Source organism: Leuresthes tenuis, unplaced genomic scaffold, assembly GCF_036924035.1.
Source record: "Leuresthes tenuis unplaced genomic scaffold, fLeuTen1.0.hap1 SCAF_10, whole genome shotgun sequence".
NCBI lineage: Eukaryota > Metazoa > Chordata > Actinopteri > Atheriniformes > Atherinopsidae > Leuresthes > Leuresthes tenuis.
Window position 1 is genome coordinate 1,142,508 of NW_027325364.1, and position 21,010 is coordinate 1,163,517.

The window sequence follows — 21,010 nt, forward strand, 5'->3', positions numbered from 1 at the left end:
AACTGGCTTTCGGTTATCCTCTCTGTGTGACACAGAACAGAAACACCACTGAACACAGCGTGAAGGAAAAGATAAAGTCTTTCTCCAGCTGATAACTTCTCTGCTTACTGAAAGTGCAATAAAGCCCCTGAGAGGAAGCAGGCGGTCAGGCTGCTTTATGTTTTTCACCACCAGAAACCTTTGATAAGTGCACATGTCAGCAGAGAGGTGCTAACAAAAAGCCAGAGTACGTCTATAAATATGTTGAGGTAAAGTATTTGAAACCCTTCTTGATAAAAAGTGGATGAACCTAATTTCTTCTTCTTCTTTGCAATCCAAATCCTGAAGTTCCGCCGTCATTAGAACGCGTTTGTTTTCACGGTTCCTCTGCCTTGAACCCTCCAATGACCCGACCCTGAAGTTGGGAACATGAACACGAAGCCGTCTAATAATGTGTTACTTTATTGCTGCTTATCAGGTATTTTCCAGCTGATAACACAAATGTGAATCAGCCAAAGCTGCTTATCAGTCAGACTTTAAAGCTGATATCAAGGTGATCTGTGAAATTAGCCCTGATGTGCTCAGTCGAAAGTCTCGTCCTTCACGGCTCATCAGCAGATTTCTATCAACAGCCTCAGTCACACATTAACTTCACCTGTGCAGGTGAGATCCAGCTGACCTGCAGGCAGTCAGAGAGAAGCTGAAGATGAGGCGACAGCTCCTGCTCGTCCTCGCCGTGGTGATCTGTGCCACCGGTACGCCGCTGACAAAGACCGACAAGAAGAAGAAGCTGCTGCTCATCTCCTTCGATGGCTTCAGGTGGGACTATGACCAGGACGTGGAAACTCCGAACCTGGACCAGCTGGCTGTGGACGGGGTCAAAGCCAAATACCTCACCCCCCCGATGCTGACCATGACATCCCCGTCCCACTTCACCACCATCACAGGTACTACTGCTGCTGTTCAACCTTAAAGTACCTCATATCGACGTATTCATGTGAAATAAAACTACAAATAAATAACTTTTACTATTCTAAAGAGAATCTAAATTAGTTTAAAGTATTTTCCATCGAAACTACTTGTGTCAGGATCAATAATCTGATAATATCGTCAATTAAAAAATAAGAACTTCACTTCAAGCTGCTGAGGGGAAATTAGGTTTTTTTAAACCTCGACCTTATTATTTCTGGCATAAAATACGTTTATCTGCTCACCGATAACAGACGAGTGAGTAGAAATCCCTCTATAAGCCCCCCGATAGCTGCAAGTAGCCACATAACAGAGCTATTAGCTAACAGCAGCTATGAGCTAACAGCCGCTATGAGCTAACAGCAGCTATGAGCTAACAGAGCTATGAGCTAACAGAGCTATGAGCTAACAGCAGCTATGAGCTAACAGAGCTATGAGCTAACAGAGCTATGAGCTAACAGCAGCTATGAGCTAACAGAGCTATGAGCTAACAGAGCTATGAGCTAACAGCAGCTATGAGCTAACAGCAGCTATGAGCTAACAGAGCTATGAGCTAACAGAGCTATGAGCTAACAGCAGCTATGAGCTAACAGCAGCTATGAGCTAACAGAGCTATGAGCTAACAGCAGCTATGAGCTAACAGAGCTATGAGCTAACAGCAGCTATGAGCTAACAGAGCTATGAGCTAACAGAGCTATGAGCTAACAGCAGCTATGAGCTAACAGAGCTATGAGCTAACAGCAGTTATGAGCTAACAGAGCTATGAGCTAACAGCAGCTATGAGCTAACAGCAGCTATGAGCTAACAGAGCTATGAGCTAACAGCAGCTATGAGCTAACAGAGCTATGAGCTAACAGAGCTATGAGCTAACAGCAGCTATGAGCTAACAGAGCTATAGCACACGTTCATTCATTCATTCTTCTTAAAGTATTGGTGAAATAAAGACAGATAATGCCTTATTTAGAGGCTGCATCCTCTAAGCCCCGTTCTCTCCGTTATATGGATCTCCAGTTATCTAAATATCTTCAGAAGGACGCCGACTTTCACCAAACTGTTCTCAGTGAGCAGATGAACGGATTTCATGCCAGAAATAAGGTTTAAAAGTTCCCCTTTGAGGTCAAATCTGTCACACAAGATAATTTGGCTCATTAATTGCTCTTTGGCTCCCCCTACAGCTGTGGGATGTAACACCACTACCATGACAACAAATCTGTGTGTGAACCCTGCACACGTGCAGCCATATAAATCTAAGTTTTGTCATGTTTAAGGCAGTTTCAGGCCCTCGAATGTGCATAACAAAAGCAAATGTGTGAGAAAAGACTCAGAAGCAGCTAGTTTTAAGGTTCACTAACTTTTCAAGTGTTGCTTCACAGTTTCATCTTAAAGATTTAATGTAACGTAGGACCATAAAGTTACGTTTTAAAGTTAAATGTCTTTGTCCATCTCAGGCAGGTGGGTGGAGGACCACGAGGTCGTCCACAACATGATGTATAACACTGAAACGAACCTGAAAGTTTCCCACAAAAAGACGCTGAGCAGATCCGAGTGGTGGGACAACGGCGCGCTGCCGTTATGGATCACAGCTCAGAATCAGGTGAGTCATCGATCAGGCTGATGAATGAACACTTTACTGCTGCTGTGAACGCTCAGATGTGCATCCTTTGGTTGAACATTTCTGTTTCAGGGTCTGAAAACGGCTTCGTTCCACTTCCCAGGAGGCGCAGCCAACTACAGCGGCCAAGCAGTCAACCGAGCCCTGGTAGAGGAGGTCGGATTTCCGGATGACAACGAGACAGAGTGGCGTCAGAACATCGACGCGGTGATGAACTGGTTCTCTCAGGAGGATTTCAACCTGGTGACGTTGTACTATGGCGAGCCGGACAACGTGGGCCACGCCAAGGGTCCAGACCATCCTGACAGGAAGGTGATCATCCGGCAGATCGACCGCACCATCGGTTACCTGAGAGAGGCCATAGAGCGCCACAGCCTGACTGACAGCCTGGACGTCATCATCACCTCAGACCACGGCATGACCACCGTCAAAAAGCGACCTCTAGTGGACGAGATCATCCTCAGGGACTACCTGAATCTTCTGAAGCTCGCCAGCTTTGAGCTCCTCGACTACGGAGGGTTCGGCATCTTGACGCCACGGCCAGGAAAGGAGCAGGAGATTTTCGACGCCCTGTCCAAAGCTCCAAATCTGACGGTCTACAAGAAACACGAGATGCCTGAAAACTTCCATCTGGGTAAAAGCGAGCGCCTGCCTCCCATCGTGGTCATCGCCGATCTGGGGTTCAACCTTAACTCTGTGAGTTTCATCCTTACCTGTAAGGGTCAAAGATACAGCCACAAAGGTGTCCCATCAATCAATCAATCAATCAAAGTGATCAGCACCAATGTGACCGGCATCAGGTGATTCCTGTTTATACGGCCGTCTGCCGGCTTCGTGGATTAGTGGCTGTCCTAAGAGCTTGAATAAGGGGAACCAGACTTTCACCTGTATGAAAAACCATGTTTAAGTCTCAGGCTCCAGGTGCAAATGGTTGTGAAGGTGAACGAGTTCATGAAGTCTTCCAACAACCAAGAAGAAGTCCAGTTGCCCTTATTCAAGCTCTTATATTTCCCATGACCTGGTTGACTCAGCAGCAAAGTCTGAATTATCGGCAGGTACAGTCAGAGACTCAGATTCCTATATTTTCCACAGAGAAGTGCCTTATATACACCTACGGATCACCTGAGACAAACTTCTCCTACGCCATTTCTGACAGGGGGTCAACACCGGCGTGTGTTCGGTTTGTAATTTCAGGATGGAGCCCCCTAGTGTTCAGCATGAGGAAGTGCACTTTGGGGATGGATTAACTGCAGCAAGAGGAAAGTCTAACGCCAGCAGTTTTTCTGGCTAAATGCAGCTAAAGTTCGGAGCCTGATCAGTACCGTAGGTTCTCTCTTTGAAATCCACCCCGAAAGTTAAAATATGTGGGTGTGCTTCAGGCAAATTCTGGACAGAAAAATACCAAATGTGGAGCTTTGCACATCTGTCAGCGGTTATGGTGACCCTGAGTCCAGCTGACTGCGTAAAAACACACAGGTAAATGGAAATGAGGTGTGTTTAGGCACCATGTTGTTTTAGGATGTCTTTGAACAGACCCAGGGACCGGTCCAATACTCAGAACCTTCCTAACTGGGTGAAATGAGCTGGAAGTATGTGAGCAGCAGCCGTCTGAATCCTCCAAATACTGAGGAAAGGAGCTCCGACGCTTCCTTGATGATCTCATTAGGAAGGTTAGGGTTAGGGTTATCTAGTTTCTGAGCTGCAGAGCCACATCGCAGCTCATCATCTGTTCGACTTATTCCAGAATAATTCCATCAATAATTTCCATCCAGGTCAAGGAAAAGATCCCAGACTACAGTTAAACTGATAAACTGGTGTAAATAAAGTGCTGTGGTGGTCAGAACCGTCGCCTCGCAGCAGGACGGTTGCTGCTTCTACTCTCATCACCATGTAAACGTGACGCTCAGGTTAACTGGTGATTCTGAGGTGACTGTGGGAGCATCACAGCATCGATGTGGCAGCTATTTAAAAGACCCCCCGCTGTGTGACAGAAAGCTGGGAGCATGAACAGGTTCACAAACTTCTGGATTCATCGGGAAACTGATACTTGATCCTCCACCATTCTGGACACACTTTTCACAATGATCGATTCCCGTCAAACAACTTTGATTTATTCGTTGTGCGTCAGATGATTAAAGGTCACTGAAGGTCACTAAAGGTCATTAAAGGCCACTGAAGGTCATTAAAGGTCACTGAAGGTCATTAAAGGTCACTAAAGGTCATTAAAAGTCACTGAAGGTCATTAAAGGTCACTGAAGGTCATTAAAGGTCAATAAAGATCACTGAAGGTCATTAAAGGCCACTGAAGGTCATTAAAGGTCACTGAAGGTCACTAGAGGTAATTAAAGGTCGCTAAAGGTCATTAAAAGTCACTGAAGGTCATTAAAGGTCACTAAAGGTAATTAAAGGTCACTGAAGGTCATTAAAGGTCAATAAAGATCATTAAAGGTCACTGAAGGTCATTAAAGGTCACTGAAGGTCATTAAAGGTCACTGAAGGTCATTAAAGGTCAATAAATATCATTAAAGGTCACTGAAGGTCATTAAAGGTCAAACTGCTCGACACTCAGCTTCTGTTTTTCTTCTGCACAGAGATTCATCGTCTACGTGAACAAAGGCGACCACGGCTTCCATAACTGGGAGATGGACATGAAGACCATCTTCAGGGCCTTTGGACCCAGCTTCAAGAAGAACTTTTTGTCGGAGCCGTTCGACAGCATCCACATCTACCCTCTGATGTGCAAGCTGCTGCAGATCGAACCGGCGCCACACAATGGCTCACTGGCTGTAACGGACGCCATGCTGCAGGATAACGGTGAGTTTGAATTCTCCTTCAGCTGCTGAAATGCTGCAGTAACCTGAAAACTGAACACGCTCACTCAGACGTTTCCAGACTGATGCAAAAATGATCAAAACAACAGATTATTATTTATGCCACCAAAAAAAAGCTAAACTCCAGCTGTCTGATGCTCCTGGGAGCAGATATCAGGGCGTCTGAAGTGTAAAACTCCTTCTTCCTGCTCCTGGGAGCAGATATCAGGGCGTCTGAAGTGTAAAACTCCTTCTTCCTGCTCCTGGGAGCATATATCAGGGCGTCTGAAGTGTAAAACTCCTTCTTCCTGCTCCTGGGAGCATATATCAGGGCGTCTGAAGTGTAAAACTCCTTCTTCCTGTTCCTGGGAGCATATATCAGGGCGTCTGAAGTGTAAAACTCCTTCTTCCTGCTCCTGGGAGCATATATCAGGGCGCCTGAAGTCAGCAGCAGGTGTAAAACTCCCCAAAACACAACCCTGGTATTTATTTAGTTCCCTTTCTGTGAAAGTTCCTCCTTTAACGAGCCGTTCTGATTTTAATTCCTAAAGTACGTCGCTCCTTAAGTTGGCTCCGCCTCCTCTGCTAAGCCCCGCCCCCTCACATCCACCCTGCTGGACGGATGAAGCCAGCTTCTGGTGGAAATGTTCTGCTGTCAGCTGCACTGAGGAGCATGCATCTTCCATCCAGCAGCAGCCTCAGAGGATATAAGAGCCCAGTGGATAAACTATATCTGAGGCTAATGTTCCAGCAGAGTTAGCTAAAGACTGTGAATGTGCAGCAAACACTTTTCATCCCACTGTTTTAACAACTTGGTCCAGTTCAACGCTGGACTGAAGGAACTGAGCCACAAAGAGGATCAGTTCCAACTCTCAGAGGCTGAACTTCAGAGCAGGGAAATGGAAGCATCTGAGAAATAACTCCTCATGGTTTATTTACTGATTTATTTCTTCCTTTAGCAGCAGCTAACGCTAACAGCTTAGCTAATGAAATAACTCCTCATGGTTTATTTACTGATTTATTTCCTCCTTTAGCAGCAGCTAACGCTAACAGCTTAGCTAATGAAATAACTCCTCATGGTTTATTTACTGATTTATTTCTTCCTTTAGCAGCAGCTAACGCTAACAGCTAAGCTAATGAAATAACTCCTCATGGTTTATTTACTGATTTATTTCTTCCTTTAGCAGCAGCTAACGCTAACAGCTAAGCTAATGAAATAACTCCTCATGGTTTATTTACTGATTTATTTCTTCCTTTAGCAGCAGCTAACGCTAACAGCTTAGCTAATGAAATAACTCCTCATGGTTTATTTACTGATTTATTTCTTCCTTTAGCAGCAGCTAACGCTAACAGCTTAGCTAATGAAATAACTCCTCATGGTTTATTTACTGATTTATTTCTTCCTTTAGCAGCAGCTAACGCTAACAGCTAAGCTAATGAAATAACTCCTCATGGTTTATTTACCGATTTATTTCTTCCTTTAGCAGCAGCTAACGCTAACAGCTAAGCTAATGAAATAACTCCTCATGGTTTATTTACTGATTTATTCCTTCCTTTAGCAGCAGCTAACGCTAACAGCTTAGCTAATGAAGATGACATACACCAACTTCTAAGGAGTTACTGCTGTTCCTTTCTGAAAGATGAACATTATTGTTCCCACATTACTTTGTTAGCTGAAGCTAACGCTAACAGCTTAGCTAATGAAGATGACATACACCAACTTCTAAGGAGTTCCTGCTGTTCCTTTCTGAAAGATGAACATTATTGTTCCCACATTACTTTGTTAGCTGAAGCTTTCTAGCTGAACGGTTCGGTTCTGTAACTCAGACAACCTGCAGCTGTTTCCCCTTAAAGAGGCAGAATGTGTCGCCTTTAAAGCAGCATGTTAGCAGCTCTGTAGCTGATGAAAAGCTCACATTAATCAGATGTTTGTGTCTGTTTCCAGGAGGATCTCAGAGAGCTCCCCTGTCTGTCGCTCTGCTGCTGTTGATGCTGCTTTTCACGGTCTAACTGCTCCAGGATCAGACCACAAACATCTCATTTTTCTCACTGGAATTACTGAAACAAATGGCTAACTCAGGATTTTCTGCTTCATTCTGCCGGAGTTTGTTGGCTGCATGAAATAAATTTACACACAATTGAACGCGTTTTCATTCTGTTGTTTCCGGGTCATCAATGGATGAACGAACTGGTTATGAATGAGTAAAGGATGCTGCTCACATTAAAATGTTTGTAACAAAGTGCCTGAAAATGTTCTGTGTCATAAAATATGAAGTTGTGTCAGTTTCGTCCATCGTTGAGCAGACGGCTGCAGGAAATCTGACCTGGGAGCTGCTGGGCCTCCCTCCCAGGAACAGGTCTGCAGCATCAGACTCAAACAAACCTCCGGCTCCGCTTTTTAACCTTCTGTCACAACTGGGTCAAAGCAGCAGTTCAGCCACAGAAGAACAACTGGCTGCTCTCTGAGGTTCTGTTCAAAGGCAGAGCAGCTCGGCCCCTTCTCACCTGACCCAACATGCCCCCCAGCTCCTGCTGCAGGTCATCTCCCACCTTACTGCAACGCTCTCCTAACTGCTCTCCTAACTGCTCTCCTAACTGCTCTCCTAACTGCTCTCCTAACTGGTTTCCTAACTGGTTTCCTAACTGCTCTCCTAACTGCTCTCCTAACTGCTCTCCTAACTGGTTTCCTAACTGGTCTCCTAACTGCTCTCCTAACTGCTCTCCTAACTGCTCTCCTAACTGCTCTCCTAACTGGTTTCCTAACTGGTTTCCTAACTGGTCTCCTAACTGGTTTCCTAACTGCTCTCCTAACTGGTCTCCTAACTGGTCTCCTAACTGGTCTCCTAACTGGTTTTCTAACTGGTTTCCTAACTGCTCTCCTAACTGGTTTCCTAACTTGTTTCCTAACCGGTTTCCTAACCGGTCTCCTAACCGGTTGCCTAACTGCTCTCCTAACTGGTTTCCTAACTGCTCTCCTAACTGCTCTCCTAACTGGTTTCCTAACTGGTCTCCTAAATGCTCTCCTAACTGGTTTCCTAACTGCTCTCCTAACTGCTCTCCTAACTGGTTTCCTAACTGGTCTCCTAACTGGTCTCCTAACTGCTCTCCTAACTGGTTTCCTAACTGGTCTCCTAACTGCTCTCCTAACTGGTTTCCTAACTGGTCTCCTAACTGGTCTCCTAACTGCTCTCCTAACTGGTCTCCTAACTGGTTTCCTAACTGCTCTCCTAACTGGTTTCCTAACTGGTCTCCTAACTGGTCTCCTAACTGGTTTCCTAACTGCTCTCCTAACTGGTCTCCTAACTGCTCTCCTAACTGGTCTCCTAACTGGTTTCCTAACTGGTCTCCTAACCGGTTTCCTAACCGGTTTCCTAACCGGTCTCCTAACCGGTTGCCTAACTGCTCTCCTAACCGGTTTCCTAACTGCTCTCCTAACTGCTCTCCTAACTGGTTTCCTAACTGGTCTCCTAAATGCTCTCCTAACTGGTTTCCTAACTGCTCTCCTAACTGCTCTCCTAACTGGTTTCCTAACTGGTCTCCTAACTGGTCTCCTAACTGCTCTCCTAACTGGTTTCCTAACTGGTCTCCTAACTGCTCTCCTAACTGGTTTCCTAACTGGTCTCCTAACTGGTCTCCTAACTGCTCTCTTAACTGGTCTCCTAACTGGTTTCCTAACTGCTCTCCTAACTGGTTTCCTAACTGCTCTCCTAACTGGTCTCCTAACTGCTCTCCTAACTGGTCTCCTAACTGGTTTCCTAACTGGTCTCCTAACTGGTTTCCTAACTGGTCTCCTAACTGCTCTCCTAACTGGTTTCCTAACTGGTTTCCTAACTGGTCTCCTAACTGGTCTCCTAACTGGTTTCCTAACTGGTTTCCTAACTGGTCTCCTAACTGGTTTCCTAACTGGTCTCCTAACTGCTCTCCTAACTGGTCTCCTAACTGGTCTCCTAACTGGTTTCCTAACTGGTCTCCTAACTGGTTTCCTAACTGGTTTCCTAACTGGTCTCCTAACTGGTTTCCTAACTGCTCTCCTAACTGGTCTCCTAACTGGTTTCCTAACTGCTCTCCTAACTGGTTTCCTAACTGCTCTCCTAACTGGTCTCCTAACTGGTTTCCTAACTGGTCTCCTAACTGGTTTCCTAACTGCTCTCCTAACTGGTTTCCTAACTGGTTTCCTAACTGGTCTCCTAACTGGTTTCCTAACTGGTCTCCTAACTTGTTTCCTAACTGGTCTCCTAACTGGTTTCCTAACTGGTCTCCTAACTGGTTTCCTAACTGGTCTCCTAACTGGTTTCCTAACTGCTCTCCTAACTGGTCTCCTAACTGCTCTCCTAACTGCTCTCCTAACTGGTTTCCTAACTGCTCTCCTAACTGGTCTCCTAACTGGTTTCCTAACTGGTCTCCTAACTGGTTTCCTAACTGCTCTCCTAACTGGTTTCCTAACTGGTTTCCTAACTGGTCTCCTAACTGCTCTCCTAACTGGTTTCCTAACTGGTCTCCTAACTTGTTTCCTAACTGGTCTCCTAACTGGTTTCCTAACTGGTCTCCTAACTGGTTTCCTAACTGGTCTCCTAACTGGTTTCCTAACTGCTCTCCTAACTGGTCTCCTAACTGGTTTCCTAACTGGTTTCCTAACTGCTCTCCTAACTGGTCTCCTAACTGGTTTCCTAACTGCTCTCCTAACTGCTCTCCTAACTGGTCTCCTAACTGGTCTCCTAACTGGTCTCCTAATTGGTTTCCTAACTGGTTTCCTAACTGCTCTCCTAACTGCTCTCCTAACTGGTCTCCTAACTGGTTTCCTAACTGGTTTCCTAACTGGTCTCCTAACTGGTCTCCTAACTGGTTTCCTAACTGCTCTCCTAACTGGTTTCCTAACTGGTCTCCTAACTGGTTTCCTAACTGCTCTCCTAACTGGTCTCCTAACTGGTTTCCTAACTGGTCTCCTAACTGGTTTCCTAACTGCTCTCCTAACTGCTCTCCTAACTGGTCTCCTAACTGGTCTCCTAACTGGTTTCCTAACTGGTTTCCTAACTGGTCTCCTAACTGGTTTCCTAACTGCTCTCCTAACTGGTCTCCTAACTGGTCTCCTAACTGGTCTCCTAACCGGTTTCCTAACCGGTTTCCTAACTGGTTTCCTAACTGGTTTCCTAACTTGTTTCCTAACTGGTCTCCTAACTGCTCTCCTAACTGGTCTCCTAACTGGTTTCCTAACTGCTCTCCTAACTGGTTTCCTAACTGGTCTCCTAACTGGTTTCCTAACTGCTCTCCTAACTGGTCTCCTAACTGGTTTCCTAACTGGTCTCCTAACTGGTTTCCTAACTGCTCTCCTAACTGCTCTCCTAACTGGTCTCCTAACTGGTCTCCTAACTGGTTTCCTAACTGGTTTCCTAACTGGTCTCCTAACTGGTTTCCTAACTGCTCTCCTAACTGGTCTCCTAACTGGTCTCCTAACTGGTCTCCTAACCGGTTTCCTAACCGGTTTCCTAACTGGTTTCCTAACTGGTTTCCTAACTGGTCTCCTAACTGGTTTCCTAACTGGTCTCCTAACTGGTTTCCTAACTGGTCTCCAGCCTGTGAAACCCCTGCAGATGGTCCAGAACGCGGCGGTGCGTCTGGTCTTGGATCAGCCTAAAAGAACACGCCCCCCCTCTGTTCATTGAGCTCCTCTGGCTGCCCTTAGCATCAGATCCAAGTCCCTGATGTTAGCTACAAAGAGCTTAATGGAACGGCTCCATCTACTTGAAGGCTCTTGCAAAGGCTTCTGTCCCAACTGGGTCCCTCCGTTGGTCCCAGGATTGTCGTCTAGCAGCTCCTACACCACGCCTAAGACAATCCAAACTCTGTTCATGTGTCGTCCCACGATGGTGGAATGACCTACCGAGCGCTACCAGAACAGGGGCGTCCCTGTCTATCTTCAAGAAGCTCCTGAAAACCCAGCTCTTCAGAGAGCATCTCCTATCCCAGCACTTACCTTGTACTTCCCTCCCCCCTCTATCTCTGCACTTTATCTTTCTGCTCTTCCTTCTATGCCTGCACCCTATCTCTACTCTGTCCCCTCTGACAGAGTCGGACTCCTGGGTTCCTTCTATGGAGCTTATTGTTAGCTTATTGTTAGCTTTTTGTTAGCTTTTATAAAGCTGTTATATCTTCATTTGTAAGTCGCTTTGGATAAAAGCGTCTGATAAATACAGAAACATGTTTGTTGGCGTTCTGCAGGGTGAAGAAACGCTCGTGCGTTTGGTCACGTCGCATCTAAACACACGTGCAGTTGTGCTCCTATCTTTGTGAGGACCTTCCCCATCAGGATTATTCCCAGACTCCTGATTTCCATCCTCTGGAGCTCTTTTTTGGTCTTATTTGTTTAGGGACAATCGCTTTTTCTTCATGTTGATGCAGATAACAAAAACCGAAACATTAACCTCAATAAACAGAGTTTTGTGCAGCTCTTCTCTCTAAACAAGCGGCAGGTTTCCTCTTTGAACTGATTTTATGGATTTTATGGAACAGACGGACTCGGGTCGTCGCCACCAAACTGCTTTATTGAAAATGTACAAAGAAACGAAAACAACGACATCTGTGACACGGTTCAGGATTTCTGCTGCAGGCAACAAGGTGAGGCACAGCAGTGACACGCACACACACACGTGCACACACACACGTGCACACACACACACGTGCACACACACACACACACTCAACTGAAACAGCATGATGGATTAAATTAAAAACTCCGGAGGCGAAGAGCCTCAGAACCTGAACGTGTTGAAGGATAAAATTAAACTTGAGGAGTTTCTCAGACCGTCAGTCGGAACAACCGGCCGTCCGCGGCGTCCGTTTGGCGGCCGATCGCAGCGTGACGGTGGCCACAGAAACCCGAGGACGCTGCGTCCAGCAGCCGGTTTGCTCCCAGAGTCGGAGTCTCCGCGTTTCACCATAAAACGATGAGAAAATAAAGCGTTCACCTCGTCAGAGAAAACGCAGGAAGAGAGAAGCGCCGCGCTTCGAGGTGAAAGCTGATTGGTCCTCCGGTGACGTTTCACCTCGCTCTGACAGGACGGCGGACCCCGCCCTCCTCCAGCCGCCTGCTGATGGATCATAGCGCCGTCTCAGCGTCCACGACTCTGCGACCGTCTTCGTTCTCCACGCTTATCTCGACGCTCGCCAGCTTCTCCTGACTGCAAGACAAATTTGGATAAATGAAGTGTTCTGAAATCAAAAAGCCTGTCAGGCTCTTTAAGCAACACTTTAAATGGTCTTTGCATGAGCTAACAGGAAGTGTCTGGCCGTTAGCTCATGGAGCTAACAGGAAGTGTCTGGCCGTTAGCTCATGGAGCTAACAGGAAGTGTCTGGCCGTTAGCTCATGGAGCTAACAAGAAGTGTCTGGCCGTTAGCTCATGGAGCTAACAGGAAGTGTCTGGCCGTTAGCTCATGCAGCTAACAGGAAGTGTCTGGCCGTTAGCTCATGCAGCTAACAGGAAGTGTCTGGGCGTTAGCTCATGCAGCTAACAGGAAGTGTCTGGGCGTTAGCTCATGCAGCTAACAGGAAGTGTCTGGGCGTTAGCTCATGCAGCTAACAGGAAGTGTCTGGCCGTTAGCTCATGCAGCTAACAGGAAGTGTCTGGGCGTTAGCTCATGCAGCTAACAGGAAGTGTCTGGCCGTTAGCTCATGCAGCTAACAGGAAGGGTCTGGCCGTTAGCTCATGCAGCTAACAGGAAGTGTCTGGGCGTTAGCTCATGCAGCTAACAAGAAGTGTCTGGCCGTTAGCTCATGGAGCTAACAGGAAGTGTCTGGCCGTTAGCTCATGGAGCTAACAAGAAGTGTCTGGCCGTTAGCTCATGGAGCTAACAGGAAGTGTCTGGCCGTTAGCTCATGCAGCTAACAGGAAGGGTCTGGCCGTTAGCTCATGCAGCTAACAGGAAGTGTCTGGGCGTTAGCTCATGCAGCTAACAGGAAGTGTCTGGGCGTTAGCTCATGCAGCTAACAGGAAGTGTCTGGCCGTTAGCTCATGCAGCTAACAGGAAGTGTCTGGGCGTTAGCTCATGCAGCTAACAGGAAGTGTCTGGCCGTTAGCTCATGCAGCTAACAGGAAGTGTCTGGGCGTTAGCTCATGCAGCTAACAGGAAGTGTCTGGCCGTTAGCTCATGCAGCTAACAGGAAGTGTCTGGCCGTTAGCTCATGCAGCTAACAGGAAGTGTCTGGGCGTTAGCTCATGCAGCTAACAGGAAGTGTCTGGGCGTTAGCTCATGCAGCTAACAGGAAGTGTCTGGGCGTTAGCTCATGCAGCTAACAGGTAGTGTCTGACCGTTAGCTCATGCAGCTAACATGTAGTATCTGACCGTTAGCTCATGCAGCTAACAGGAAGTGTCTGACCGTTAGCTCATGCAGCTAACAGGTAGTGTCTGACCGTTAGCTCATGCAGCTAACAGGTAGTGTCTGACCGTTAGCTCATGCAGCTAACAGGTAGTGTCTGACCCTTAGCTCATGCAGCTAACAGGAAGTTTTTGGCCGTTAGCTCATGCAGCTAACAGGAAGTGTCTGGCCGTTAGCTCATGGAGCTAACAGGAAGTGTTTGGCCGTTAGCTCATGGAGCTAACAAGAAGTGTTTGGCCGTTAGCTCATGGAGCTAACAGGAAGTGTCTGGCCGTTAGCTCATGGAGCTAACAGGAAGTGTCTGACCGTCAGCTCATGCGGCTAACAGGAAGTGTTTATATGGAAGATGTTCGGGTGAAATTTAGAGAAAATTAATCAAAATCTTTGAAGATACAGAGGGTGAGAATTTCCCTCAGAGTGACGAGTCAGAGAGGGCGGGGCTTTAACACCCCCCAGTCCAACACCCCCGTTAAGACGTATTTTTGAGGCGTTTACCTGGAACAGCGTTTCAGTCCTTTGCTGCCTTCAGGGTGCATTGAAACAGATTTCCAGATGCCACTTTTGGCCATTTCATCAGAGATGTTGACTTCTGACGGGTCAGACCTGCACACACACACACACACACACACACACACACACACACACACACACACACACACACACACACACACATTACTCCCTGCGGGGGGCGTGGCCTCAGGGGTCAGCGTGTGGCGGCAGCCACTCACCGTCCTTTCAGGCCTTTTATGGGGAACTTGAGGATGTTTTCCGGGTCGTAAGGCGGTTCCTCCTCCACGTCCATCAGCATGCGCCGAGCGTCCTGGAAACACAAACAGCTCAGCCAGTCAGGACACAGAAACAGAGTCACATGGTTTCCCCCGTCCCGCTCGGCGCCTCACCTCCTTCTCCTTCTTCTTCTTGTCGTCGTCCTTCTTCTTCTTGCTCTCTGGGATCAGGTCGTCCAGCCAGCTCAGCTCTCTCTTGGTGAAGCAGAAGTCCAGAAGCTTCCGGATGAAGACCAGAGCCAGAACCTGCACAGAGCCGCAGGTCGGCGGTGAGTCGCCGCGTTACAGAACAAAGGCTGAAAGCTCGCTCACCGCTCTCACCATCATGGGGAAGATGACGGCGGCGGCCGAGGCCTTGATGGTCCAGAGGACGATGAGGCAGGACAGCTGGACCACGGTGAAGACGTGGACCTTCCACAGCGGCACGTAGCGCAGGTAGATCAGGTCCGGCTGGTGTTTGGCCGGCATGCCGAACAGCTTGATCCGATCGAACAGCTGGAAGAAGCAGAGGGCAGAACGGGTGAGGCGCTGTGAGGCGGCGAGCGGCGGCGCAGACGGACGGCGGCGCAGACCCACCTGGATGCCTTTGAGCGAGGACGCCCCCATGTAGAGGAAGACTCCGTAGAGGACGGGCATCGGGATGAACTGCAGGAACACAAGCGTTTCATTTCTCTCACCGCTGACACTCGTGTTTCTGTAAAGGGCGCCGGCGGCGGACGCTCACCTTGAGTGCGGACGTCATGAAGACGGAGCAGCCCATCAGGACGAAGATCATGAAGCCGGTGACGCGCTGCTCTCTGATGCCCAGGAACTTGGGCTGCTCGCCGGGCGCCGCGCACTCCGACTCCACCTTCAGGCTGTTGACGTGCGAGATGGAGAGAACGGTCGCCGCCACGAACCACGGCAGCCCCATGATGGAGCACACGCCCAGCATCAGCGCCACCACCAGCAGGTCCAGGTGATAGCCACAGCCCTTCTGCAGCCGACACACACACACACACACACGCACGGTCAGGTCTACGACCCGGCAGAGGGCGCGGCGGCGCGCGGCTCCGGCACCGACCTTCAGCTTGTTCTCCTTCCGGTTCACGATGACGGCGGTGATCTGCTGGTCCATGAAGATCAGGATGGTGCAGAGCAGAGCCGGGACGGCGGCCGCCAGCAGCGTCCACCAGGGGTTCGGGCCCAGGGGGGAGATCAGCCAGCCCCGGTGCTTAGAGGTGGGCTGAAAGGAGGGAGAACCGGGTCAGGGGGGGCAGAGAGGGGGGGGGCAGATAGGAGGGGGCAGAGAGGGGGGGGGGGCAGATAGGAGGGGGGGGGGGCAGATAGGAGGGGGGGGGGGGGCAGAGAGGGGGGGGGCAGAGAGGGGGGGGGCAGAGAGGGGGGGGGGCAGAGAGGGGGGGGCAGAGAGGGGGGGGGGCAGAGAGGGGGGGGCAGAGAGGAGGGGGGGGGCAGAGAGGGGGGAGATCAGCCAGCCCCGGTGCTTAGAGGTGGGCTGAAAGGGTGGAGAACCAGGTCAGGGGGGCAGATAGGAGGGGGGGGCAGATAGGAGGGGGGCAGAGAGGGGGGGGGCAGAGAGGGGGGGGCAGAGAGGGGGGGGGCAGATAGGAGGGAGATCAGCCAGCCCCGGTGCTTAGAGGTGGGCTGAAAGGATGGAGAACCGGGTCAGGGGGGCAGATAGGGGGGGCAGAGAGGGGGGGGGGCAGATAGGAGGGGGCAGAGGGGGGGGGGGCAGATAGGAGGGGGCAGAGGGGGGGGGGGGGGGGGGGGTCGGGCCGAAAGGAGGGGGCAGATAGGAGGGGGCAGAGAGGAGGGGGCAGAGAGGGGGGAGATCAGCCAGCCCCGGTGCTTAGAGGTGGGCTGAAAGGGTGGAGAACCAGGTCAGGGGGGCAGATAGGAGGGGGGGGCAGAGAGGGGGGTGGGGGGGGCAGAGAGGGGGGGCCGAAAGGAGGGGGCAGAGAGGGGGGAGATCAGCCAGCCCCGGTGCTTAGAGGTGGGCTGAAAGGATGGAGAACCGGGTCAGGGGGGGCAGAGAGGGGGGGGGGGCAGAGAGGGGGGGGCAGAGAGGAGGGGGGGGGGCAGAGGGGGGGGGGCAGAGAGGGGGGGGGGGGGCAGAGGGGGGGGGCAGAGGGGGGGGGGGCAGATAGGAGGGGGGGCAGATAGGAGGGCAGCAGAGAGGGAAGGGGGGGGCGGGGTGCAGAGAGGGGGGTGGGGGGGGTCGGGCCGAAAGGAGGGGGCAGAGAGGGGGGGGCAGAGAGGGGGGAGATCAGCCAGCCTCTGTGCTTAGAGGTGGGCTGAAAGAACCAAAACAGTGAGGGCAGATAAAGGGCCAGAGAGAGCAGAGGGGGGGCAGATGGGGGGGCAGATAAGGGGGGGGCAGATAAGGGGGGGCAGATAAGGGGGGGGCAGGGGGGGGAAGAGAGGGGGGAGATCAGCCAGCCCCGGTGCTTAGAGGTGGGCTGAAAGGGTGGAGAACCGGGTCAGGGGGGGCAGATGGGGGGGGGGGCAGAGAGGGGGGGGGGGGGAGATAGGAGGGGGGGGGCAGAGAGGGGGGGGGGGCAGAGAGGGGGGGCAGAGAGGGGGGGGCAGAGAGGGGGGAGATCAGCCAGCCTCTGTGCTTAGAGGTGGGCTGAAAGAACCAAAACAGTGAGGGCAGATAAAGGGCCAGAGAGAGCAGAGGGGGGGCAGATGGGGGGGCAGATAAGGGGGGGGCAGATAAGGGGGGGGCAGATAGGAGGGGGCAGGGGGGGGAAGAGAGGGGGGAGATCAGCCAGCCCCGGTGCTTAGAGGTGGGCTGAAAGGGTGGAGAACCGGGTCAGGGGGGGCAGATGGGGGGGGGGGCAGAGAGGGGGGGGGGGGATAGGAGGGGGGGGGGGCAGAGAGGGGGGGCAGAGAGGGGGGGGGGGGCAGAGAGGGGGGAGATCAGCCAGCCTCTGTGCTTAGAGGTGGGCTGAAAGAACCAAAACAGTGAGGGCAGATAAAGGGCCAGAGAGAGCAGAGGGGGGGCAGATAAGGGGGGGGCAGATAAGGGGGGGGCAGATAAGGGGGGGGCAGATAAGGGGGGGGCAGATAGGAGGGGGCAGGGGGGGGAAGAGAGGGGGGAGATCAGCCAGCCCCGGTGCTTAGAGGTGGGCTGAAAGGGTGGAGAACCGGGTCAGGGGGGGCAGATGGGGGGGGGGGGGGCAGAGAGGGGGGGGGGGGGGCAGAGAGGGGGGGCAGAGAGGGGGGAGATCAGCCAGCCCCGGTGCTTAGAGGTGGGCTGAAAGGATGGAGAACCGGGTCAGGGGGGGCAGAGAGGGGGGGGGGCAGAGAGGGGGGGGGGGGCAGAGAGGGGGGGGCAGAGAGGAGGGGGGGCAGAGGGGGGGGGGGCAGAGAGGGGGGGGGGCAGATAGGAGGGGGGCAGAGGGGGGGGGGGCAGATAGGAGGGGGGGCAGATAGGAGGGCAGCAGAGAGGGAAGGGGGGGGCGGGGTGCAGAGAGGGGGGGGGGGGGGTCGGGCCGAAAGGAGGGGGCAGAGAGGGGGGGGCAGAGAGGGGGGGCAGAGAGGGGGGGGCAGAGAGGGGGGAGATCAGCCAGCCTCTGTGCTTAGAGGTGGGCTGAAAGAACCAAAACAGTGAGGGCAGATAAAGGGCCAGAGAGAGCAGAGGGGGGGCAGATGGGGGGGCAGATAAGGGGGGGGCAGATAAGGGGGGGGCAGATAGGAGGGGGCAGGGGGGGGAAGAGAGGGGGGAGATCAGCCAGCCCCGGTGCTTAGAGGTGGGCTGAAAGGGTGGAGAACCGGGTCAGGGGGGGCAGATGGGGGGGGGGGCAGAGAGGGGGGGGGGGATAGGAGGGGGGGGGGGCAGAGAGGGGGGGCAGAGAGGGGGGGGGGCAGAGAGGGGGGAGATCAGCCAGCCCCGGTGCTTAGAGGTGGGCTGAAAGGATGGAGAACCGGGTCAGGGGGGGCAGAGAGGGGGGGGGGCAGAGAGGGGGGGGGGGCAGAGAGGGGGGGGCAGAGAGGAGGGGGGGCAGAGGGGGGGGGGCAGAGAGGGGGGGGGGGCAGATAGGGGGGGGGGGGCAGATAGGAGGGGGGGCAGAGGGGGGGGGGGCAGATAGGAGGGGGGGCAGATAGGAGGGCAGCAGAGAGGGAAGGGGGGGGCGGGGTGCAGAGAGGGGGGGGGGGGGTCGGGCCGAAAGGAGGGGGCAGAGAGGGGGGGGGCAGAGAGGGGGGGGCAGAGAGGGGGGAGATCAGCCAGCCTCTGTGCTTAGAGGTGGGCTGAAAGAACCAAAACAGTGAGGGCAGATAAAGGGCCAGAGAGAGCAGAGGGGGGGCAGATAAGGGGGGGGCAGATAAGGGGGGGGCAGATAAGGGGGGGGCAGATAAGGGGGGGGCAGATAGGAGGGGGCAGGGGGGGGAAGAGAGGGGGGAGATCAGCCAGCCCCGGTGCTTAGAGGTGGGCTGAAAGGGTGGAGAACCGGGTCAGGGGGGGCAGATGGGGGGGGGGCAGAGAGGGGGGGGGGGGAGATAGGAGGGGGGGGGCAGAGAGGGGGGGGGGGGGGCAGAGGGGGGGGGCAGAGAGGGGGGGCAGAGAGGGGGGAGATCAGCCAGCCTCTGTGCTTAGAGGTGGGCTGAAAGAACCAAAACAGTGAGGGCAGATAAAGGGCCAGAGAGAGCAGAGGGGGGGCAGAGAGGGGGGGGCAGAGAGGGGGGCAGAGGCTATATGCAAGGGTCCGACTCCACTTGAGGAACTACGGCTGCGCTGCACCGACCCGGTTTAACTTACATCAGCCCTAATTTAAAGAAAAGCTTCTGATGCGTTGAACTGAAGTCCAGCTGTCGGCGCCGACAATAACCAGCAGCAACAGGAGGAAAAACAGTCGGAACCACAAAGAAATCAATGAAACTTTGAGGTTCTCGGTTACTCGACATTCTGCAGGTTACAGCATAAAGTCTGAAGGTTCTGAAGGTTCTGAAGGTTCTGCAGCAGCCCCCCCGTGACCTCTGACCCCTCCCCTCACTGCGCTCAGAGCAACAAACAGGAACTAAACCACGGATCTACCTCGAAGCGGTCGGGCACGTTGAGTTTGGGCGAAGGAACTCCCACCAGATAATCCACCAGCACCATGATCATGATGGTGAGGAAGACGGCGAAGTCGCTGATGGTGGATCGGACCTGCGGACACAGAAGATTCTGAGAAACACCACTTCTCTCAGTTTTCACATCCGGCACCTGGGACGGACCTTGGTGGGGAAGTATCTCTTGGTCTTGAACTGTTTGAGGAAGGACGACAGGAAGAAGGTGGTGAAGAAGAGGATGACGGACCAGAACAGGACGTCGGGGACGTAGGGCCCGCCGTGGCCGCAGGCCGCGCCGACCAACTCGCCGTTTAAAGCCCGACAGTCCTGCAGGCAGAGAGCGAAGGAGGGAGATCAAGAAAAGGTTCTGATCCGTCTGCTGGGTTGGAGAAAACAGAACCAGCAGCGGTGGCTAGCTGCAGTTAAAGTGGACTGATGTGATGGAAAAGCTTCCCGGGTCAGACCTCGGTGCTCAGCTGCTCCCACTCGATGCCGTCAGACGTCAGGTTCTTACTGCTCCAGGCCCGCTGGACTTCAGCCGAGGCGTTGGCGGGTGGAGAACACTGACACCTGAAACATAGGCGGGGACACGGGGGTCAAAGGTCAGAGAAAAGCAACACGAGTCGAGCAGAACCACACACTGATCTGAGGTTTCAGAACCAACAGACGCGGGTTCTGGAGGAAAACCAGAGGTGAAAGCATCCTCCTTCTGTGTTCTGATGCTGCTGGACCGGACTCTGCAGCTGCTGCTGGACCGGACTCTGCAGCTGCTGCTGGACCGGACTCTGCAGCTTCTGCTGCTGCTGGACCGGACTCTGCTGCTGCTGCTGGACCGGACTCTACAGCTGCTGCAGCTGCTGCTGGACCGGACTCTGCTGCTGCTGCTGGACCGGACTCTGCAGCTGCTGCTGGACCGGACTCTGCTGCTGCAGCTGGACCGGACTCTGCAGCTGCTGCTGGACCGGACTCTACAGCTGCTGCTGGACCGGACTCTGCTGCTGCTGCTGGACCGGACTCTACAGCTGCTGCAGCTTCTGCTGGACCGGACTCTGCTGCTGCTGCTGGACCGGACTCTGCAGCTGCTGCTGGACCGGACTCTGCTGCTGCAGCTGGACCGGACTCTGCTGCTGCTGCTGGACCGGACTCTACAGCTGCTGCAGCTTCTGCTGGACCGGACTCTACAGCTGCTGCAGCTTCTGCTGGACCGGACTCTACAGCTGCTGCTGGACCGGACTCTGCAGCTGCTGCTGGACCGGACTCTGCTGCTGCAGCTGGACCGGACTCTGCAGCTGCTGCTGGACCGGACTCTACAGCTGCTGCTGGACCGGACTCTGCTGCTGCAGCTGGACCGGACTCTGCAGCTGCTGCTGGACCGGACTCTGCAGCTGCTGCTGGACCGGACTCTACAGCTGCTGCTGGACCGGACTC

The 21,010-nt window shown here is 52.7% G+C and overlaps 2 protein-coding genes across 6 annotated transcripts in view; one reads left to right on the plus strand and one right to left on the minus strand.

Moving 5' to 3' along the window:
* The first annotated feature begins 685 nt into the window (after nt 1-685).
* On the plus strand, nt 686-12,459 carry LOC140315794 (ectonucleotide pyrophosphatase/phosphodiesterase family member 7). Its single transcript, XM_072393374.1, has 7 exons — nt 686-926; nt 2,397-2,542; nt 2,633-3,256; nt 5,152-5,374; nt 7,316-7,374; nt 12,176-12,268; nt 12,424-12,459. Exons 1-7 carry the CDS (start codon nt 686-688, stop codon nt 12,457-12,459), a joined length of 1,422 nt encoding a protein of 473 aa, XP_072249475.1.
* The window catches only part of LOC140315877 (sodium bicarbonate cotransporter 3-like), a 58,173-nt gene continuing 49,053 nt past the window's right edge, over nt 11,891-21,010 (minus strand). For 4 of the 5 annotated variants that reach the window (XM_072393471.1, XM_072393470.1, XM_072393473.1 and 1 more), the window contains 10 exons: nt 20,047-20,152; nt 19,748-19,909; nt 19,566-19,679; nt 15,591-15,752; nt 15,252-15,503; nt 14,849-15,172; nt 14,642-14,773; nt 14,471-14,562; nt 14,238-14,345; nt 11,891-12,545 (listed from right to left, as the gene is read on the minus strand). In XM_072393471.1, the coding sequence (XP_072249572.1) occupies nt 12,464-12,545; nt 14,238-14,345; nt 14,471-14,562; nt 14,642-14,773; nt 14,849-15,172; nt 15,252-15,503; nt 15,591-15,752; nt 19,566-19,679; nt 19,748-19,909; nt 20,047-20,152 (1,534 nt within the window). In that variant the 3' untranslated portion in view covers nt 11,891-12,463. The remainder of the gene's footprint in view (nt 12,546-14,237; nt 14,346-14,470; nt 14,563-14,641; nt 14,774-14,848; nt 15,173-15,251; nt 15,504-15,590; nt 15,753-19,565; nt 19,680-19,747; nt 19,910-20,046; nt 20,153-21,010) is intronic. The other variant, XM_072393472.1, reaches the window with a different exon arrangement.